Source organism: Argopecten irradians, chromosome 1 (assembly GCF_041381155.1).
Source record: "Argopecten irradians isolate NY chromosome 1, Ai_NY, whole genome shotgun sequence".
Taxonomy (NCBI): domain Eukaryota; kingdom Metazoa; phylum Mollusca; class Bivalvia; order Pectinida; family Pectinidae; genus Argopecten; species Argopecten irradians.
In genome coordinates, this window is record NC_091134.1 from 34,137,572 (window position 1) to 34,160,033 (window position 22,462).

Genomic DNA, 22,462 nt, shown 5'->3' on the forward strand with positions numbered 1-22,462 from the left:
ACGCGAGTGTGATAGATCTATGCTGAACTCATCGGATTTTACTGTACTCCTAAGAACTAGATCTATCCTGAACTTTTCGGGTATTACCATATTCATAAGAACAGCAGGATGTGTCCATACTTTCTATTACCCGCAGTTTTTACAACAGACGTATCTTCAAAGAAAGCACTGGCATTAAATGCGATGATGCGGTTTTCATCAGCTGCTGTCTGTGTTTCAGCAGGGATTTGGTTTGGTTTGATTAGTTTAAACGTCCTATTAACAGCCAGGGTCATTTAAGGACGTGCCAGGTTTGTTGGTGGAGGAAAGCCGGAGTACCCAGAGAAAAACCACCGACCAGCGGTCAGTACCTGGTAACTGCCCCACATAGGATTCGAACTCGCGACCCAGAGGTGGAGGGCATGTGGTAATATGTCGGTACATCTTACCACACGCGGCCCATTCAGTCAGGGATAGACTGGATAACTTTTTGCGTACGAACATTCCTCTCCAATACACGGGTCATTATTTTATTTCTGTTTATTCTATAAACTAAAGACTAATCTCATGTCAAATATCCTCGCGTGAAGTCACATTCTTTATAATCTTGTGACAACCTCCTCTCGTAACATCAGTTTTTTTTTACTAATCTCATGAAAAAGATAATCCTTTAGTCTATAATGAAGATCAAGTTTATCACGACGAAGTTTACCATCCGTCAGTACCTCATTAGCATAACATCTTTTATCAGGCGCAGCCATATTGCCTTTCAATCTCTAGAACATTGTCAGATAAACTCCGCCCACTTGTTTTATCGCCTGACGTCAGGTAGGCTATCTAAACTCCATCCCTCCAGACAATTGACAGAACCACTCGACTAGTTGATAATACTGTCGCTCAACATACCGAGGTATTACATCATTTATTTTGTCAACGGTTAGACTGACTCGACAGTAATACATTCTTTAGCCAGATGCATTTCAATGGTCATGTAGATTAGTAATGGTCTTGTAGATTAGTAATTAAAAAAATGAAAACAACACATGATAATGTTAATGTTTCACCATTTTATCGAAGGAATATCACAAAATATCAAAGAAAAATAACAGAAGAGTTTCAAACACAGTTAAAATATTGTTGTTTATCTAGATCAAGATACAGAGTATATAATGCAGACTAACTGGGACAACATAATCTCAATAAGATTCCAATAAGCTTCTAAATGCTTATTCAGTCAAATATGGCTTTGTTGACAGTCAAATTTTATGAAAGATTAAATTATATCGCAGTCGATGTATGCATTGTAGTCATTTCTCTGATGAAAGAGTCTAGCAAAATTATATAAAAAATATAATTTCAATTGCAGTATACAGTCATGAACAACAATAATTAAATAAAGGGACATAACTCTAACAGCTTTGGACCCATTTGTTAAACGAATTCAAATGCACACATGTACATATGGAAAGAGAAAATGATTATATAAGCAGTCATTAAAATGGCATGTCTTGGAAGGAGAAAATACAGAACATGTACTTATATACATATATGGCACATAAATACCGGATGCATAGTTTATGAAAGTTTCATCACAACGACAATGTCATATTTGGACGGATATTTGTAAAAAGTTTTAAGAAATTAAGTTATTTTAAAAATATGGCCTGTATTTGGAAGTATAATTTTAACGACTTTGAATAAAAACTGAATTAGGCTTAAGGCATCATTTATGTAAGATTACATTAACATTTCTACAGACATACATTTGTAAGAATCCAGAATAACTGGAATATATATACAACCGTTGATATTATAAATTCAAGTACCCTGTATCTCACATTTGATATACGGAGCACAAATACTTGTAAGATGCTGATCACATTCTGTACATTTTCTTAATGGACATAATATTCTCACAAACATCCTTGATTTGTTAATTGAATATTAGATGGATAATGAATATTATGTTTCTCTTCCTTGTGTATAAGATATGATGATGCAAATATATTCTACATTACAATAAATTAATTTATAGCTGTTTTGTATGTAATATAACTTTCAGATATAACACAACAATGTTTGTATAAACATTGACATAATATCTAATTCAACACAAATATACAATGTACAGTAAAATAGAAAAATATATAAATACTATACATAACTTATTATTATTACTTTGAATACTCTGTCACACAATGTGTACAAAAAAAAAAAACAAAAAAAATACAATAAACACAAACCCATGTTCACATTCACAATGGGATTAATTCATGTACCATGTGATACCCGATAACGTTTGTGCGGGATTAGTATCTCCAGTGGTGATGGAATGTAACTATTTGTAATCTTCCCACTAAAATGGGGTTAGTGTGGGATATCATCTTTTAGGGTCTTTCCATCACCAATAGAAACAATAGTCCCGCACAAATGTTATCGGGTGTCAGATGGTACATGAATTAAGCGATATCCTCATAAACACATTCACAATTGACCCAATATCTTGTCTTTCATTCTAGCAACCTTCATTCCTACTAAATTCTATATTTAATAATGTTCATTTGATACTGTAGCCACTGAGGCCAGACACATATAATATTGTTATACACATGATAATACACATGTACACACATATATATAATGTATATTATTGTATCTCATTCTTTTAAACCAAAAAATACACAATAAAAACATTATCTTTGTTCTCTGGAATGACATATTTAAAGCCAAACATTCATGTTATCATAGTATATAGATTTAAAATAGGCAGCCTAAATGTAATTGATATAAATACTTTGAAAGTGAAAATAATTTTTGAATAATTGGTCCCAGTTTCTCGAACAAAATTCAGTAAAATACAGTTTTTTACATAAGTAACATCATGAGAAACCGAAATATTGACTTCTTTGGGTTTTTTTTTTGAGAAATTAAAGAATGACCCAGATTTCTCGAAACAAACTATGTTAAAAACAGATTTAAGTAAATAGATTTTGGCATAAGATACATAAGGTGGAAAATAAATCAAATCTTTGACAAAATTGGTACTTTTTTGTTTGAAGATATCGGGGCCAAGTAATAAAGATAAGTTATCAGTTATCTGGTTTTTGTTTGCTAACTTTTTAACATATTTACTATACACCTGGGTTGTTGATATGTTTTACAATCAATCTTCTACTACAGGTACACCTGTATGGAAAAAGACATACAGCCAGATGTCTGTCAGCAGTTTGGTTTGGCAGTGGGAAGGTTTCTGTTGGCTTTTGTCTATTATACACATGATCACAGCCTTTTTACAAGGAATCCGCAAACTATTTCCCCTTTTCCTTGAAATAATCAGCTGAAAAAGAAATTATACTTGATTCAGGTTGACCACATTAAATTTAAGAAACTCTATCATAATTTTTTATCTGAAAAATGTAATGATGAGAATTTTCCATGTCTTTATGCTTTTTTTTTTGTATTTTCATATTTTGATTTTAAGATTTTTTCGTAGTTTGATTTTTAGGTTTGTCCTTTGATTGTATTTGTTATACCTGCAATATAATTGACTAATTATTGATTAATAATTTTGTATTGTTTGTTTGAAATAATTCTGAAAAACCTCATGACTTGCACATCTCTCAATTTTCTATAAAATTTGAGGAAAAAAAAGACACCACAGAAAGATAATGAAACTTTGATAACTCCATGATTTTACGAGCCTTACCCAGTTTCTCTACAGCCTCCACACATACACTGGGGTACATACTCTCTGTATAGGTTGCCACCACTAACATTGATAGAGTCTTCACCAGTATTAGTCCCTTCTTTTCCTAAACACAAAATTATACTGACAAGATAATCACTATTTCTTTATCTGAGATAGAAATATTTCAGGAATAATGATTTCTGAAGATTTCTTATTAAAAAAAAAAGTAACATCACTTATGCAAGATAGGATATGTCTCCATAAAACCTCACTTATTTATTATAATGCCTGAAGGCTGGGACTTCAATATGATATTCTCCTTGGTAAGCAAATTAAAGATCCAGATGAATGCTAACACTTATGCCTCACCATCGTATACCAAGTAAGATAATAAATCTTTCTCAGACCTATTTTATAACTTAAACTTATTCACTGCTGAAAATTCAAAATGAACTGTTCAAACCTTTGAATCAGAAGAGTTCAATCGAATCTTCAGGGATGTATGAGTTAATCATCATTACCAGTAAATCTGAAAACAAATATGAATTTCTTTACTTACACATTTGCCATAAATGGAACTTTTGTCTGCCCTCACACATCTATACTGTCTGTCGTCAAAGTACACACCTTCCTCTCGCGTCTGGGGCGGGTTCTTAAAGGCGTCAAGTAACATCTGAACCTGGTCCGGGTAAAGCTATAACACAAGATTTCATATACAGTACACAAATAGGGTACCTCTTAGTTTCCTGTACTCTTTGAAGTGTGATAGAGGTAGATTGATTCTAAGATGCCATGTCCAACTTTTACCCCAACCACTACCTCAGGTAATCTTCAACAATTTTCCATTTTTTTTTTTAATCAATGTTATAACTTGTAAAGCATTCCATTCTGTTTTTAATATGTTTCAACCTTCAGGTACATAGGAGGTGTAAAGCCCTCCCCTAGACCATCAGTAGTAATTTGATGTTTTTGAATATATGTTTCAAAGGTAAAGATTGCTTATGCATGCAGTAACAGCTAGGGCGCCAGCTGAATTAAACATATAAAGGAAATTCAGTTGAGTCGAGTTGAACAGTTTAGAGGTCAAAGTAGTTCAATATAAGAGAGTAAACAGCAACAGCAACTTTGCTTTCTTTTCTTTATTTCCATGGTTACAGGAAAATAATAAAATACAAGGAGCCACAAAGCATTATCCCTTGCACCCCTGCAGTGTAACAGAAAAAATATTGCACATGGAAGGTCTACAATAGCAAAAGGCACAACTAGGGCATTTGTCTAATATATAGAGAAAGTTTCAAGGAGCTTCGTTAAAGGGTTTTGGAGGTAGAGCCCGGAAACAAAAAAGAAACAATAATTTGTTGGGTTTTTTTTTACTAAGTTTCCATGGTACCAGAAAAAATACCAAAAATTGAAGGTTTGCAATAGCACGAGGCGCAACAAGGGCATGTATCTAATATGTACAGACAGTTTCATGGAACTGTGTTGAACAGTTTTTGAGTTATAGCCACGGAAAAAAATCTTGGATGGACACACGAACGGACGGACAGAGCCCAATTCAACATCCCATGTAAACACTTTTCGTGGGGGATGAAATAATTGGAAAGTCACTGATAAGAAAAGGCACAAATACATGGTATTGCATCCTAGCCTAATGATATATTGAGTTTCATGGTGTTTAGTTGAATGTTTTGGAGCCATAGCCCAAATGTACAGAAGAATTAGCCAATTTAATTTTCCATACAGTTAAGATAACATTTTTCATAATTACACAAGATTTTTTTTTACACTTACATTGAATCCGACAGAACTTGCTCGGACATTACAGTCCTTTCGTCGTACAATGGCACAGTGCTGGACATGGTCTGTCGAGATCAGAGCATCGTGTATTAGGTTCTGAAGCTGATTCATCTTAACAGCATCCTGTAACAATAGAAACCAAAATTTTGGTTTATTGTTCTATCTTTATGAGCTTAAGCTGAAACAAAATTATTTCTGTTCCTCTGAAAATAAGGTATAGTCAAACCTGCCTAAACGACCACCTCTGTATAAAGACCACCTGCTTTATAAGACCACTAACCTGCAACGACAAAATCTCATGGTACCAAATGGTCTAATCAGCACAAAGTGCCATGTGTATCAAGACCACTTGGCTATAAATACCTTTCTTTCTTAGTTCATTGGGTGGTCTTTATAGCCAGGTTTGACTGTATATAATATTCACAATGAATCTGATATAAATAATGCTCATTACCAGTGTTTCATAGGTCTTCACCCGTTGTACAAGCCCTTTAGTCTCAAAGTGAGCATCCACATTGAATGATTTAGCCATCTTGGCATTAACTTAATAATTTATCCAAATGACTGGACACAAGGAAATACAGGTATGTTAATGACTGGACACAAGGAAATACAGGTATGTTATCCAGTGACTTCAGCTTAATGAACTACTTCTCCAGAAGACAAGTTCATTACTGGGGAGTCTTAATATTCGTAACTAATAACTTTTATCAGCAATATCAATAATTTGAAACGGTTACATCCTGGTTCTTCTAATATATAAACACTTCAATGTCCTTTCATGAGACAAGTACATAAAATGAGCTTTCTTTCAGTTATTGACAACGATGGTAAGTAAATTGCCTTTCTGTGTATTGCCTTCAATACAATTCTGTGCATTTTTGTTGGCAATTTTCTCATTTAGAGTTAATACACTGTTTTTCTTTCACCTTTTTCTAAACACTGAATGTTACCGTACAAACTTTAGATCACACAAACCAGAATAAATAGCAATAATGACCGAAGGCGTGATTACATTTGGTCGTCCATGCGGAACATGTTATACATGTATCCCAATATAGGTAGAAATTGCGATTCCAAAGTGGACTGATTTCAGAATCAAGGCCGTCAGAACTGCGATTTTCGTCTTAAATTACAGAAGTATATGTCTTTGCTGAATACATTTAGTTTTCCATCGGTAATATCAAAAGATCAGAATTGTTGTTAAGTGCATGCAGCTTTAATTTTGTCTGAAGCCACAGGCTTACAGTGAAGGTAGTATTCCGATTGATTCTGAGCGATGTTTCTCCACATAAAGATATAAGGTAAGTGTGAACTATGATTGATAGTTCACATTTTGTTGAATGTCACATATGTTTATAGGAAAATATCAATGGTGTAAAACAGTGATAGTAATGTTGTATGTCCTTTGATGAATGCTCATTTTATGCTTACTGTAAAGCACTATAGGGTACTCTTCTTAAGCTAGGACGCACTATATAAATGTTAAAACATATACTTTGATTTATTAATATAGTGAAGCGTATCTATAGATATTATTTCTTTATAAGACTTCAATTTTCTTCTTTCAAACAGTTATGAGTTACAGTATACAAATATACATTTTACGTAGGCAATCACATTTGGGATGTCTTCATTTGGGTTATGTAAACTGGAAATCTCTCGTTACTATTCCAATACACCACTAAACAAGCTAGACTTAATTAAAGTGAACAGTCGGGCAAGGATGGCTAAAGCCGGTAAAAATGGTGTGAATATATCCAGTATAATTTCTTATGAAATGGAAAAATAAAATCTCTCGTCAAAATCTGTCTGCGTATGAAGAAATTAATTTTAAGTATGGAAATTCTAAAACGTCCTCCCGGCTCACTATGTCCGTGGTTACATTTCCACGCAGCCTCGCTTTAAATGCTTTCAACTTTTCTTTACTTTAATGGTCAGAACTGGGAAACTAAGCAGAACTTGACCATCGTATTAATATTTGAGAACTTTTGGAAGGCCAATGAACGCATTTAGACTGGTTTTCTTTGCCCGACTATTCACTTTAAGGTTGTTTTGATCTAAAAGTAAAGTACCCACTGAAAAACCACTGACCTACGGCAGGTAACTTAGTAATTGCCACATGTAGGCCTCAAAGTTTTGATAAAAGAAAACTTAGAAAATGACATATTGCAGACAATGTTTTGATAGCCCAAATTGTGTCAGACAAATGCTTCATTTCATTGGATTGCTTAATAGTTTCATCAAGGAAAGACCTATGTGAAAGTTTTCTCAAATTACAATAAAATCTATGACAATAAGTAAGTTGTCAAAATTTTGCAGAGATATTTACATATTTCATATTATAATTTGGCACCATTCACTGTTTTCCACTATCTGTTTTAGAGATTGGTCCAAAAGTGCCAATTTCTCTACAGGAACGCTCCAGATAATTTCAAGTTATGCCATGGAAAATCCAAATTGTTAAACTCCATATAATTCTTCATTTCAAGAAGTGTTATTCTTTTGTCTTGACCAATGACAACTATATGGTTAATCTAAGGTCACACCAAGGTTACACCAAGGTCACAATATATGTAGCAGGGCTGGACTAAGATCATCTGTGATCAGGTAACTCCATTGATAGGATAGATCCTCTGGCTAGTGTTTGGTGGTTTTGGGTTTGAACCTTGGTCTGGCCACTACATTTTCTCCTATTACAAACTTTGTGCCCAACAAAATACCCACAGTGGTGGTATAAGGGTCTTGTGTGTCTTTGAGGGCAAATATTTTGAGAAAGAAGGTAGGAGTGAAGTGAAATTGGACTAGGTTGATCATCGGTGACCAGATAGCTTAATAAATAGAGCTGCTTGTGTTCGAGGTTTCTGTTTTTAATCCCAATCTGGCTGTTACCTTTCTCCTCTCCTATATTCTTATATTAAGTCACTGAAGTAAATCATTAAGATGTACAAATGAACAAAAACTTCCTACTGTAACAGTGCGAAAGTATAGTGTACCTCTAGCGGGGCTCGAACCTGGGACTTACTGTCTGCCACTCTGCCCTAGCATGAATCTAAAAGGTGAACGTATCACTAATAATTCAATTCTTTATTTTCCTTAAGTTTACAACTTATTGGAATTGTGCAAAATACGCACATATACATATATATACAATCACATAGTAATTAGTACAATATCATAGACAAGTTACAAATGTACTATACATTGAAATCAAAATGTGTATTATATAAAGGCTACATAACTTACAGGTTAAGTATACAACATTAATATAACTGTACTGAAATTATTGGAGGCGGGATCATATTTTCATGGCCTCAAATATAAATTTTGCTAATTTACGTAGATCACTTATATTTTCGCAACATAATAATTGTATCAACTTGTACATAGATGGTTTACGCCAATAAAAAGGTTTTACATATTTCTTTCTTAAATCATGATAATTAATACATATTAAAATAAAATGATATTCGTCTTCCACATCTTAATTGCAACCAGGGCACAATCTTTGTTCTCTAGCAGTATCGGTAAGTACAATTAAAACCTGCTACTCTACTCCCCTCCAAACACAGACCAACTTAAGTTCTATCTCCAGTGTATCCTCTCAATCTTGTATAGCTTTCACTTGCAGTGGTCTACGGCACCAAATGTAAGAAGGTGAGAGTAGTGTGCTGCAAGCTGGCCTCGAACCTGTGACCCTGGACTTACTGGTCCGCCTCTCTACTGACTGAGCTAAAGGGAATTTCCCCTTAGCATGAAGCTAGAAGGTAACAGTATCAATATGTACAATTAAAACCTGCTACACTACAATGTGTCATAAAAAAAAGAACAATACTTTACCATAGGATCTATATCTGGGCTATCAGCCATTCCTCGAAAATAGTCAACCATTTTTACACTAAATTCTTTAATCAATCCCAAAATGAAAGTTATATATCCCAAAGCAGTTCACTTCTTCCAAAATGACAGCTAGATTCCAATTAAATGTCTGGATGACCAATGTCAATAGCTTCTCCAAAATTCGTCCACAAATTTTACAAACAAAAATATATATATATATATATGCTTATATACTGTTAATATCCAAAGTAAAGTCTTTCTGATCCAAAAGCCACTGTCACCGAACAATAGTTATACTTTGTGGCTGCTCCGTGTATATACATAAACTTTCTGTCTGAAGAACTTCACTTTCAGTGAAAACCAGATTGACAGTGTATGTCTATCACCACACAATGGCTATATAGTCTTTGCGATCTTTTTGTCACAGCTATTGTTTCCTCTGGGGAGCAGACAATGTTTAAAGTGAATGAGTAGTGTTCAGTTATACATAATTCAGTGAAATGACGTCACTCAGTACAAGTCCAAGATGGATTTGTTGCTTGGTTTCATGTTTACATTTCAACTTATCCGACGAATCCTGGACTGGAATTCTTCACTTTTGTATCGAAATACACGGCACAAAGAATGAACTTTAAATGAAAGGCTTGGTAAATAGACTTAAATCATTTTACACTATAAAGAAATGTTTTAGATAAATAGAGTTTTAAACGTGAGTTGATGGTTCCAATCTCCGCTGGGACACCAGAGACGGATCCCCCACCGGAGTCGCAGACTAATACCATACACAGGTAAGTTTTGTTCAAATCACACGTCGAACGTAAATTCTCTTCATAAGGTGACAAATAAGAAAGAAAAGCAATTTATTATCCAGTTAACACTCCTGAAAGAGGTCCTGGTAATCTTTTCGATGTGAACTAACACTGCAGGTAAATTAATGGTTAAAAAGAGTTAAGCAGACATTCAAATGAAAAGGGAATACACAAAAGGAAGGTATACCCAGGTATATGCATCGTCTATAAAACAGGTAAGAGCCTAGCAAGTTTTACATGGAAAATTAAATTTAGTATGTAAAAGCATTATTCATATGGTATCTTAAGAAAGATGTTTATATAGTTGAAAAGTTTGTCAAGAGGAAGTCTACAAAAGTTAAGTAGTCTATAAACATTGTAAGTCTTAGAGTTTACTTTGCTATCAATTTACATACTGTTAAATGTTCTTATTAAGGAATCTTTTTGTACCAAAAATGTCATTTTCTTTATGCTGTTTGTATAGCAATAATCATTTGAAATTTATGATCGTATCATTGTTGTAACTTTTTTCTAAATCCATTTTGTACTAAAATGCAATGGCGCCAAAACAAGCACCAGTAAAAGGAATGAATCCTTGTCTATGGCACAATGACCTAAGAGTCACTAGTTGGAATCCCAGCAAAGACAGGTGTATTTTCTCTTAGTGCAATAACATATTTTGCTAAAATGGAGAAATTGTAGTTTTTAAAGCTAAAGGGGCATTTCAAGATGTAAGCTAAAATCAAATGGCAGCTCTAAAAAGTTGTAGAGCTAAAATGGCAGTTTAGGATGTATAGTGTGTTATTGGTAGCTCCAGTTACAGGAGTAAGTGTGTTTAAAACTGGTTGTATCAATTTCAATTGTAAAAATCACCAAAATGTATGTTTTGGAATAATTTCATACGATTCAAAGGGGATTATCTCCCCTTAGACTTTGACCTGTTCCTATCCTGGCCCACTTTAACCACCAAGCCCTTTTATATTACACAATCCAACACAATATGAAAGATATTGGTATAAGATGGTGATCATTCATTTTAAATTGGAAAGCAATTCTGTCACTTGTACCATCAGTTGCCTAATCTATAGAATTCAGATGACAAAGATACAATGGTACTGCTGGAAGTTGTTGTCCAGAAATATAGAGGTAGAGTATGATAGGATAATTCATACAATTATTTATAATATGTATAATACCCAATAAGTGGCCATGTTCCTATAAACATTCCATCACCCTTTTCAAGGCCTAAAGTTCACTAATCTTAAAAATTATTTATCCTAAAGAAGCTCACATGTTCGAGTGAAACCAAAAGACGAAAATAATAAAGTTACTGACGTCCTTGGCATGTTGTGATTGAATTTTCATTGTTAAATCCTCATCAAATACAAATTGAAAATTTGAATACAGTTTATTTATCTCATTTCTTTTAAAAATTGATTTGTTTTTGTCTACCTGTGAGCTCATATTTGGTGAAATATGGTATATTTCTCTTACTTGGCCCATGAAAGTCAGGCCATGACTTTAGATTTGTTATTGAAACACTTCTGAAGGTATGAAGACTTAGTAGGATGAAAATATAAAGAAAAGTTTTTAGAAAGAAAGATCTTGATCTGTAAATAGTTATTATTCGGACATCATAGCTATCATTGAAATAATGATCACGGGTGATTGATAAAGGCAGGGTCGATAATCCCAGCAGCTAGACTGCAAATAAATTGTCCTAATCTTATATAAATAACAGCTATGTTAAACATAGAAAATTCTAAGCTTAGATATATATTCAGAAAGTTTCATGGAGATAAGTGGAACGGTTTTGGAAAATCATCACTGATGCATTGATGCATGGACAAATGGAGCAATCCCAAATTTAGGAGAACAAATGGAGCGATCCCAAATTTAGGAGAACAAATGGAGCCATCCCAAATTTAGGAGAACAAATGGATCCATCCCAAATTTAGGAGAACAAATGGACTGATCCCAAATTTGAGAGAAAGACCTCATACTAAATGACAGAAAAATTAATAAAGAAATAAAATTTCTCGAAAGGAGTGTTGCGATCATCAACTGAATATCGCTAACGTAAGCAAACGGGGGCCTGTACCCGATCAGTAAACATATATTTCCATTCAACCTATAAACTATTAAGGACTCTGAGTTGATGTCTTTGTTTGCAGGTAAAACAATCAACCTGATCTGAATCTGTAGCCGATACCTTGTGGAATGAGATTAATGGACACATGACAACCATGAGGTAAGTCATTCTGGTAGACTGGTTCTCGTCTCAGCTACCTCCCTTGTATATGCTTTACTGAGGACCAGTAGCCAACATGAACGACATCGGGCATTACACATAATACACTGATTTATCTCCCCTCGATTGCTCTGGTTGGACCAGTAGCCAGTAACCATCTTGAGTAGGAATTCCTACTTCAGAGTGCTATCATTTCTGTGGATGATATGTCATCCTGGCAATAACGTCGTTTCTCTACGCACACTTAGCTCTTTTAGCATGAAATGATTTCAAAACTTAAAACCTAATTTACTTTTGTTTATCTATTGTCCAAAGACAGTACACATTTTTATTATTTACGTTAAGACCCCCTGCTTTGTGTGTAAAAGGGTTTTACACGTCTAAAAATGTGATGCCAGCAAAACCAGATATGTAGACTGACCAATCAGAAAATCATCATGGTTACCCGTTACCAGTTCCTAGTGAGCGGAGTGGAGCCTGGCAGAGAGTAGAGAACTAAGGGAAGGTAGAGAACTAAGGGGAGGGAAGCAGTCTATTTATTCTGGTAAAAACTATATCAAAGGGGAGGTAATCACTGGATCTATCACACAGGGGAGGTAATTCTAACATAAATCTATTTAGTAGATGATATCCAGTATCTATTTACAACTGAAACACACAAGAATAGTCATTGGCTAACACTACCAAGGAGATTTAGCTAACATACAAAACAATAGGTAAATCTGTAAAATCATGACTTTATTTACAATTTAATGATTAAGTTATGACTGCAGTCAAAGGGGAAATAGTAAGTATAGTCCCTTAATTCTTATCAGAAAACACCTATCAGCTTACCATAATACATAGGAGATAACATTCAGCTGAATTGGGCAAAAGGGGACATAACTCTAAATTGAACATTGGAATGTTAGATGACTAGTAGTTAATCAGATACTCATGCGAAAGGGGACGACATTGTCAGTTGATCATCATAACAGAGAGATAACTTTCACTCAATTGTTTAATAAGATGGGAAATAATTTTCAATTGATGGGAGATATTTTTCAGTTGATTTTGAAGAAGGGGAGATAACTGCCTTTCATTTGATCATTAAAATGGGAGATGTTTATTTTCCAGTTAATTATCAAAAAAAGGGGAGATAACTGCCTTTCACTTCGGCCTGGACCAATATGGATATGATATTAAAATGCTATCTCAGGCTAATGATTCTAACCAAGTTTGACTCGTTTCCAATGAAAATTGAGCAAAACATGTTCATTAAATGTGTTTTCCCTATATAAACTATAGTAAACTTGACCTCCTCCCCAGGACGAAACGTGAGACCCCAGGGTCATATAATTTACAATTTTTATAAACAAACTTTAAGACCTTTTCATCTATAAAGTGTATTTGATATACCATTTCCAGAATTTAAAAGAATATTTTGCAAAACATGTTCATAAATGTGTTTTCCTATATAAACTATAGTAAACTTGACCCCCTACCCCACTCCCCATCCCCGGGGGAAACGTGAGACCCCAGGGTCATATAATTCACAATTTTTGTAAAGGACCTTAATACCTTTCTATTTATGAAAAAGTATTTGATTCTACCATTTCCAGAATTTCAGAAGAAGATTTTTGAAGTTTTAGCCTATTTGACCCCTTTTGATATTTATTTTTCAGTTGATTATCAAAAAGGGGAGATAACTGTCTTTCACTTGATCATTATAATGGGAGATATTTTTCAGTTGATCTTGGAAAAGGAAATAAACTTAATCAGAAAAGGGAGATAATCATGAAGTAATGATGTAGGTGCACCAATAACCATCAAAACAACAATATTTAGATGCTCATGGTACACTAAAGGAAATTAGAAGTAGTTCAATATTATCTCATTATCATGCCTATATATATATACATAATACATGGCTTCACATAATTTTGATCAATTACTAACGGTCATTGATGAAGGATTAGATGATTACTCGACCCTTTTTCAATGATAAAGTTTGTGTTTTTTATAAGTAGTATGGAAAAATTTCTTAATTTATATCTTTTATTTCTAACAAAATACAAAATGTATATCAAGGCAGCAAATGATCACATTACTGTTTCTAACCTTATAGAAACAATATTCTGGAATTTGGACAAACTCCACAAGCAGTTTATTTGAAGATTACATTGTAAAAATCAATTAATGAAAGACTTAAATAGCAGATCCATTCTTAAAATACATCTTGGTACCTCTTTATCTAATCAACAGGTAAAAACTTCAATAACATACGACAGGTATGACATAACAAGGTAGATAATTACTTATAAGTGTCAGATATCAACATAACAATGTCTTATTAAGATTTGTTAGTTCTAAGGTTTAATTAAATACACTTTATTCCATGGTGATTTGTAAACAAAAGAAGTAAGCTATTTTTACCTACGTTAATGAACAACCTGTCAGCCTGGTTCTATAAACAGATATTGTGATATAATATATAGCGGTATTATATCTAATCAAATTGTTTCATTGTTTCGGGAGAAGAATGGAGGCAGTCGTGTGTTATAACGTAAACAGAGAACACATGTGACTTTTGAATACTCTGTCATTCTGTGGTAATGTTGACTGAATTATAAGGACTATTAGGGTCCTGACTTAGACTATCCAATACCTTAATTAAATACAGTTCCTATACAATGTGGTGCTGGATTCTATTGCAGTAGTGTAGATGTATATCGTTCAGTACCTGTGGGAAAAATACGTAGGAGCTTGACTTGGCTACAAATTATTATTTTGATTATTTGAACTTTTCTAATTCTCTTGATTTTGGTAACTAGGTAAAATAGAGAGATCGAGCTAGCTATAGTCTAGATGTCAGCTAAAACACCTGCCAGGCAAAATAAACTGCTACATACCGTTGTATTAAGATATAGAATGTTTTGTATCAGTATTATTAGATGAAAAAAGTTGAAAATTTAATTTTTAACAGAAAATGAGTTGAGGTTGATCCTAATAAATGGATACTGATCGGCAGGCAGTCAAATACATATGAATGGAAAGATGAGTTTATTGACAAACAAATAAACAAAAAAGAAGATTGAAAGTTGAAATCTCCAAGAATTTAGCCATGAAATGTTTAAACAATATGAGAAATAAATGAATATTGAAATGGCTATAGAACAATTGAGATTATGGTAATTTAGTAAATTAATGAAACTGAAACTTTTAAAGACTCACCGGTAACCCTGTTAACTGGAACTTAGATTGTTTACGAAAGTCCTCCCCCATACTTGTTGTCAAAAGACTGTCCAGGTGAAACACAGATATAAAAGATACTCTGTACAGCAGGTATCAATATGTTGTTAAATTAAATGTCCATAACACATTCTCCTCAGGGCCAACCCTAAATCTCCAACATTTGTAAGTACATTGTTTCGACACCACAATAAGACCTATGTAATTACAACATACTTAAGTGATTTAATCGTTCTGATACCTGTGCCCCTACAGTTCAGGTTCATATCCTCTAGGAGAGTCACAACCCAGTATTGTCCAATTCACCTGATGCAAATATTAGTAGAGATTTCAACGTATCTAATCAAAATTCAGTAGTAAATATCAAGGGGCCTTTACGGGGTAACGCAGGTATCAGGGGTTTTTCTTCTCTGTCATATCACACGGATTGTGTATCCGATATGTCAATTTGTCATTTGACAATGCCTAACATACAGGTGGACATATTGACAGCTGAGATTGGGCCCGATTATGCATAATGAACTCTGAAGGATTAATCACAGTGAACCAATGATTGGCTGCTAGCCTGGAAGCACTCAGCGAGGCTGTTCCTCTCTTTTTGTTTGAATAAGCTATATAAACAGAAGTACTATATCAAAAGAGTCAAAGTAGTAAGCTGTAAATAAGCATGAAAGATGGAACAAGTGAATAAGCATGAAAGTGAATTCAAAATAATGTGGAGAGCAGATATATACATCTATCTACAGCTGTGGAACATCTGTGCAGAAAATTCTGAGGATATTTGAATATATCTTTATTGTCATCCTTAATGAATTTAAATTTATGTAAGAAGCACTCGGCCAGCTTAAAGCCTTTACATGTTTATAAGGGTATTGGAACTGTAGATTGATAGGATTTGTAGGTAGGCCGCTAAGAAAGGCGGTTTAGAGACCCGAGGAGATTAAATTGGCCAGGGATTTACTATATCTGATAAGACTGTGTTACACCATGTAATCACTCCCGAGCAGACGGTCAACACTCAGGTACGTCTTTTTAAACTCAATCCAGTCTTAGATATAATTCATGTGACAATTCTAGTTCAAAACATAAGTCTTCTTTTCTATATTTCCATTTTCTTTGAATTTGAATTACTAACTTAAAGTATTTGTTGTATAAAGTATACCTAGGTTGGTAACTAAAGATTAAAGTTTTCTCTGTTAGTAACTGAGGAAAGTCATTATAAGGAGATTAATTGCAATAAGCTTAATTAACCTTTACTTTTACTCTAAAGTGTTCAGTACATTTATATTTCTTTTGAGAATCTATGTCACCAAAAAGGTAGTTACTGTCAACTTTGGAATTGTTGTGTTTTGTGATTTTTGGGAATTTTTGAGATTTATTCAGGTTGTAGGTCTATCAGTTTTGCCCATTTTGGGCTTCATCAGGACACAATACTAATATGCGGGCAAATTTCATTTGTGACGTAATGTACAATGCACACAAGAACGGTAACTCTAAAATTGAAAGGTATAACATAACTGCAATTGAAGATAAATCATATAATATATCTACAAGCATAACTATAGAAATGAAAATATTGCTCACGACTTTCACGTCTTTGAATACTTTTAAATTCACAACCATGATTTAGAATATCTACAGTTGTATTTAAGTCAACATAAAAATAAAACATCCAAACATCGTATTACATCGTTATCATTATACTGGATTTTGATTACATGTTTATTGTTATATTTCACCGTTACACCAGTAAAAGAAAGATATATATATACTAATACCAATTTAATTGAAGAAATTAAATCTACATGACTTTTATATAGAATATATTTATAAAGGGAAGTCGGGGCCAGGCTTTCCATTCATATTACTGTTGCAAGATTATACCTTTGTTAAAAAGAGTTCATAAAAAGGGTAGCTACGGTTTCCGTCTTAACATCTCAGTTATAATGGACTCTTAATGGTAAAGTACAATATTTGTCATAATTGGTTAGCACATACCTTCAATAATCACCCCTCCTTACTATGAACAAATCAAAGTTACATTGGACCCCATCTATATTGGACACCGTCCCTGCTTCCCTTCATGAAATGATGATTACCCGCTACATGTTACGGTTTCAATGGGTTTTTTTTTAATTTCTGGATTACATGTTTGTCAAAGTCACTTTTTACATAAAATAAGTTCTACTTCCTCCAAAGATGGCTAGTATGAATATAGATGGAAAGGTACTTGGATGTACCTGGATGTGATTTGCTGCACTATATCATATAAAGCCATATAAGCTTATTGGTCCTTCAGGCCAGATTGAAAGCTTATAGGTCAGGTCATATGGACAGCTTATTGGTTTAGGTCAAATCAATCATTCAAATAAGGGAAAAGCTCTTCAGTCCTGGAGGTCAGGTAAAAAGCGTATCACTTATTCAGGTTGTGGACAGTTTTATTGCCCTTCAGGTCAGATGAAACACTCATTGGCCCTTCAGTTTAGGTCAAAAGCTCAAAAGCCTCCAAGGTCAGGTAAACAGCTCATTCATTCCATGCAATGTGAAAAGCTCATCAGCCTGCAAGGCCAGGTAAAACGTTCATCAGCCTCTCAGGCCTGGTAAAAAGATCACCAACCTCTCAGGTTTGATAAAAAGATCATCAGACTACCAGGCCTGTTAAAAAGCTCATCAGTCTCACAGGCCAGAAAAAAGCTTATCAACCTCCAAGGTCTAGTAAAAGGTTCATCAGCCTCCCAGGCTAAGTAAAACACTCATAAGCCTCCAAGGACAGGTGAAAAGCTCATCAGCCTCCCAGCTAGGCCTAGTAATAAGCTCATCAGACTCCCAGGAGAGGTGAAAAGCTTACCAGCCTCACAGGCCAGATGGAAAACTCATCAGCTCACCAGGTCTAGTAAAATGCTCATCAGACTCCTAGGCCAGGAGGAAAGCTTATCAGTCTGATAGGTATAGCAAAAAGCTCATCAGCCTCCCAGGTCTGGTAAAAAGTTCATCAGTCTCTCTGGGCAGGTGAAAAGCTCATCAGCCTTCAAGGTCTGGTAAAAAGCTCATCAGCCTCCCAGGTCTGGTAAAAAGCTCATCAGCCTCCAAGGCCAGGAGAAAAGCTCATCAGCCTCCCAGGTCTGGTAAAAAGCTCATCAGCCTCCCAGGTCTGGTAAAAAGCTCATCAGCCTCCCAGGTCTGGTAAAAAGCTCATCAGCCTCCCAGTTCAGGTAAAAAGCTTGTCAGCCTCCCAGGTCTGGTAAAATACTCATCAGACTCCCTGGCTAGGTGAAACTCTTTTCTTCTATCAGGCCATATAAGCTAAGAAGTCAGGATAATAAAACCCACAAGAAAGTTGGTACCAGTATCTCTCACAATCAGACAATCTACGTGTCAAACTCTTACAGCGTGTAAATGACCCTTAAAGTAAAATTGTGTGTAATATATATTATAAATCATAAGTCTACAAGCATCACTTTAGTTTACTTTATTGGACTTAATATACAGACATTCTTGTCCCCACATTTGAGGAGCTTTCTATCAGCCTTTACAGTTCAATCCCTGTATCGTAATCTGTTACAGGGTCAGATAAGCATGTCAGAGTTCTAATATCATGCCAACTATTTTGTTTGATGTGATATAAATCAGAAAAAGCTCAGTAGTTCTATCCAGATAACTTTCCACTCTGACTCTCCATATCAGTACTTAGAAGTATAATGTTTTATTGGGTACCAAACTGGGTACTTATAAACCTGTAATTATGTTTCAATCGATTGGTCAAGATGGCAATTAAAACCTCCATATTTCCCCAGTGCACAGTGGGATTACTGGTAACGGTGTATTAGGTAATTGGTATTTTGAGTGAAGTAATATTAGTATTTAGAATTAACACCAAAATGCTCTATTTCAACATTATATAATCAGGTGGTCTAAGAGATCATATTGTGTAGCAGGTTTTAGGTGTAATGTACAAAGCGATACAGTCACCTTCTTGTTTCGTGTTGGGAGGGAATTTCCCTTCAGCTTGGTCAGTAGCCGTCATTGGCGGTATTTCTTCATACACTACTCTTGCCCTGCTACAATGGATTTATGTTTTAATAAGATATCTTTAGAATTATCAGGTAATTCATACTCATAGATTATATGAATACATGTATATAATATAATATATAACATGATAGCATGTATATTTTGTTAATTTCTCTGTTCAATAACTCAAGTTTTGTAAAGTCAGATAAAATTGAGTAAGATAATTGGTTTATTGAGTACGGTGGTGGGCAAAAATGTGAGGAAATGAGTAAGGTTATTGACATACTAAAAATAAACTTTAATATAGTTTTACATCAATTACTGTGAGGGATCTTTGGAAGGAAACCAGAAGATGACTCGGGGTCCTGAGCTTTCATGTTTGTGCTCAGGATGTGCTGGCAATTCAGTTCACAGGTTCAAAATGGACTGTATACAACAAGGAACCATAGAGGGCAGCATAATAATTCTCTTTGAGAAAGATATGTCTTCAGTAACTTTTGAGAAATAGCAAGAACAATGAAACTTAAAATTATTAGTATATACCCTGGCTCATGTATGTAATATACGTATTAATGTACGTCAGATAGCAGGCCGTAAGCCACCTTGTTGTTATAATCAATCGTATGCACAATTTTTTTATTGGCTGAAATGGAAATTACAAATAAAAGTAAGGAAGATCATTTTCCTATTTTCTTTTGAAAAAACCCAAGATACCTAATTTTTTTAATGAAGAATATAAGCTTAAATTAATGTGATCATTAGGCCCATGGGGTCTTGATTTGAATATACTCGCCCGTTTACATTTATCTCAGCTAATATTCCCCCCCCCCCTCCCTAAAATCCATATTCCTATGTCATATAAACCAGGGTTTGCGACTGGGTACGTGTTCCATAGATAGGGTCCTTCTCAGAACAAATTGGGTCAATCTCCTCTTATGAAATGGGGACCTTTTCATTTCATTTCAACCAATTTGATTGATAATAACAAGAATTTTTAAGTGAGAAGGATTCATGACTGTCTCTTTACATTACTAAACACCACGCGAGACGCCTATGAACCGGGGATAAAAACCATTTTTCTCAACTGATACTTGTCTTATCGAGTAAAACGAAACACCAATGTAAAGTTTATTAAATTTCACAACGTTTATTACTTGCTAATAACGGAATATTTAGAGGATATGTCTTAAATTTGCGTTAAAAAAATACGACAGCTCATGAAATGACGGCCCGCTTTAGAAAGTCAGACGGTAACCCTCACACCCGCAAGCTACATCAAAGGCTGCGCCGGCGGATATCAAAAGAAAATCAGTCACGGTCAATGCCCAAACACAAAAGCTCCTGCCTTGTATTTCCCCAAAACCCAGTGTGACTTATCCTTTTCATATATGTCCTTGTTAATAATCGATAGGATTGGGCAACAGGCTAAGCAATTATATAAGCCCTTTCCAACCCAGAGATTTGATAAACTTAATTATTTATTTATCCAGACAAATAGGGGTATGGAGTCTCCTTTTATTCATTTGGAATGGATTTTCTAGAGGGGGGGAGAATGTGTCATTTTCATTTTCTATCCTTAGAAAATATTGGGACAGCATAAAAATGCAATCCCTGATATTAAACCTATCATAGATAGTAGTGCAAGCAATGCCGCAAGAAAAGAAAGTGGTGGAAGAAGGGAGACAATTCAATCACCTTATGTTGAGCAAGATATAATCTTAAAAACTGATAAATGGGAGATAATCCAATTTTAATGTAAAATGACAAATTCTGTTTCTTTTTATGTGAAAAATAAGGGTTTGAGTAAATATAAATTATGTAGACACCAACTTTATCATTAAATCACTTTTGATAGAAATTAGTATTTTGTGACCTATATATATATGATTATTGTAAAAGCAACAAGTACATTTGTACTCTAACTGGCCGGTATACATCGTGTAAGCTGACTTTTGTAAAAAAAAATTCTGATTTTAAATATGATGTCCTCTTAAAAATCATAAGTTTTACTTTTTGGATTGCAAATATCTACAGTACCTTTAGCTGACACTAATGACACATTATAATTTTGGTAATCAAACTATCTCTTGATTTTTATGAGCCTTTCAGGAACAAGCCAATAATAATTAATGTATTATAACTCATATTGTCAACAGATACAGATAACATAAACTTGTGCATTTAAAAAAAAAACACGGCAAAATTAAAACCAAAGTATGGTAAAACAAAGTTGTCATTGAATGCAGAATTTAATATACACTTAATGTATTTTATTATACGACTCTAATTTAAAATATAGAGAATTTTTATATTGTTTCTAAAATAAATAACACTATTTATTATTTATTCTCTAAAATTACTGATCTTCAAACTGAATCAAAATCTGCGAAATATCAGCATAACGTTTATAGGCTAATAGATAATAATAAATTTTACAGCACTGCTCACTCAGTGTACAGTACATTATGTACATAGTTCATTAAAAAAATTCACACAAGGATGAGTGGTGACACAATTTGAAGATAATTAACAGAATTCAATGATTTTATAAAACGTTTGTGTGAAATTTATGTCAAAGGTCATGATTCCAGTTACAGCTGAGCCGACATTTCTGTGACAAAACCACATTCTTGTCTGGCATTTGGTTGTCATTTCAAATTAAAATATTGATGTAGCAATCCATATGAAAATTAATTAATCGTGACAGTAATCAAAAGTTTAAGATACAATCACAAACTATTGACTTACCAGTTGACAAATCGTTCTTATATTATGTTGACAGTGATAACACAGATGTTTGATCTACTCTTGGTGGTTTGTACTGGTGCTCGTCGTAAAATAATTCCGAGTTGTCTCCCTTACCGGAAGCAAAACATT

At 34.2% G+C, this 22,462-nt stretch overlaps 2 protein-coding genes across 8 annotated transcripts in view; one reads left to right on the forward strand and one right to left on the reverse strand.

The window, feature by feature from the left end:
* Positions 1-1,031: 1,031 nt before the first annotated feature.
* LOC138325197 (profilin-4-like) lies at positions 1,032-22,458 on the reverse strand. Of its 4 annotated transcripts, XM_069270684.1 has the most exons (6): positions 6,081-6,213; positions 5,919-6,048; positions 5,459-5,587; positions 4,227-4,361; positions 3,686-3,791; positions 1,032-3,316 (listed from the first exon to the last, which is right to left on the reverse strand). In XM_069270684.1, the coding sequence occupies exons 2-6, from the start codon at positions 5,994-5,996 to the stop codon at positions 3,288-3,290; spliced, it is 477 nt and encodes a 158-aa protein (XP_069126785.1). In that variant the 5' UTR covers positions 5,997-6,048; positions 6,081-6,213; the 3' UTR covers positions 1,032-3,287. The 4 variants fall into 4 exon arrangements, with proteins under 4 accessions (XP_069126785.1, XP_069126806.1, XP_069126793.1 ...); XM_069270705.1 differs by lacking the exons at positions 5,919-6,048; positions 6,081-6,213 and adding an exon at positions 22,334-22,458; XM_069270692.1 differs by lacking the exons at positions 5,919-6,048; positions 6,081-6,213 and adding an exon at positions 15,557-15,920.
* LOC138325113 (protein FAM228B-like) overlaps positions 6,626-22,462 on the forward strand; it is a 32,767-nt gene continuing 16,930 nt past the window's right edge. The window contains exons 1-3 of one of the 4 annotated variants that reach the window (XM_069270570.1): positions 6,626-6,768; positions 9,096-9,231; positions 12,267-12,343. The gene's annotated coding sequence lies outside the window, so the exon portion shown is untranslated. Of the gene's footprint in view, positions 6,769-9,095; positions 9,232-9,956; positions 10,093-12,266; positions 12,344-16,233; positions 16,597-22,462 lie in introns of those variants that run through there. The other 3 variants (XM_069270578.1, XM_069270562.1, XM_069270586.1) reach the window with 3 other exon arrangements.

Bases quoted from the DNA above. Each gene is read 5' to 3' on its own strand.
- LOC138325197 (XM_069270684.1), bottom strand. From the start codon at position 5,996: ATGGCTAAATCATTCAATGTGGATGCTCACTTTGAGACTAAAGGGCTT. The intron at 5,588-5,918 runs GTAATGAGCATT...CTATTGTTACAG, and splicing joins TGAAGACCTATGAAACACTG to GATGCTGTTAAGATGAATCA. The intron at 4,362-5,458 runs GTAAGTGTAAAA...CTTGTGTTATAG, and splicing joins CAAGTTCTGTCGGATTCAAT to CTTTACCCGGACCAGGTTCA.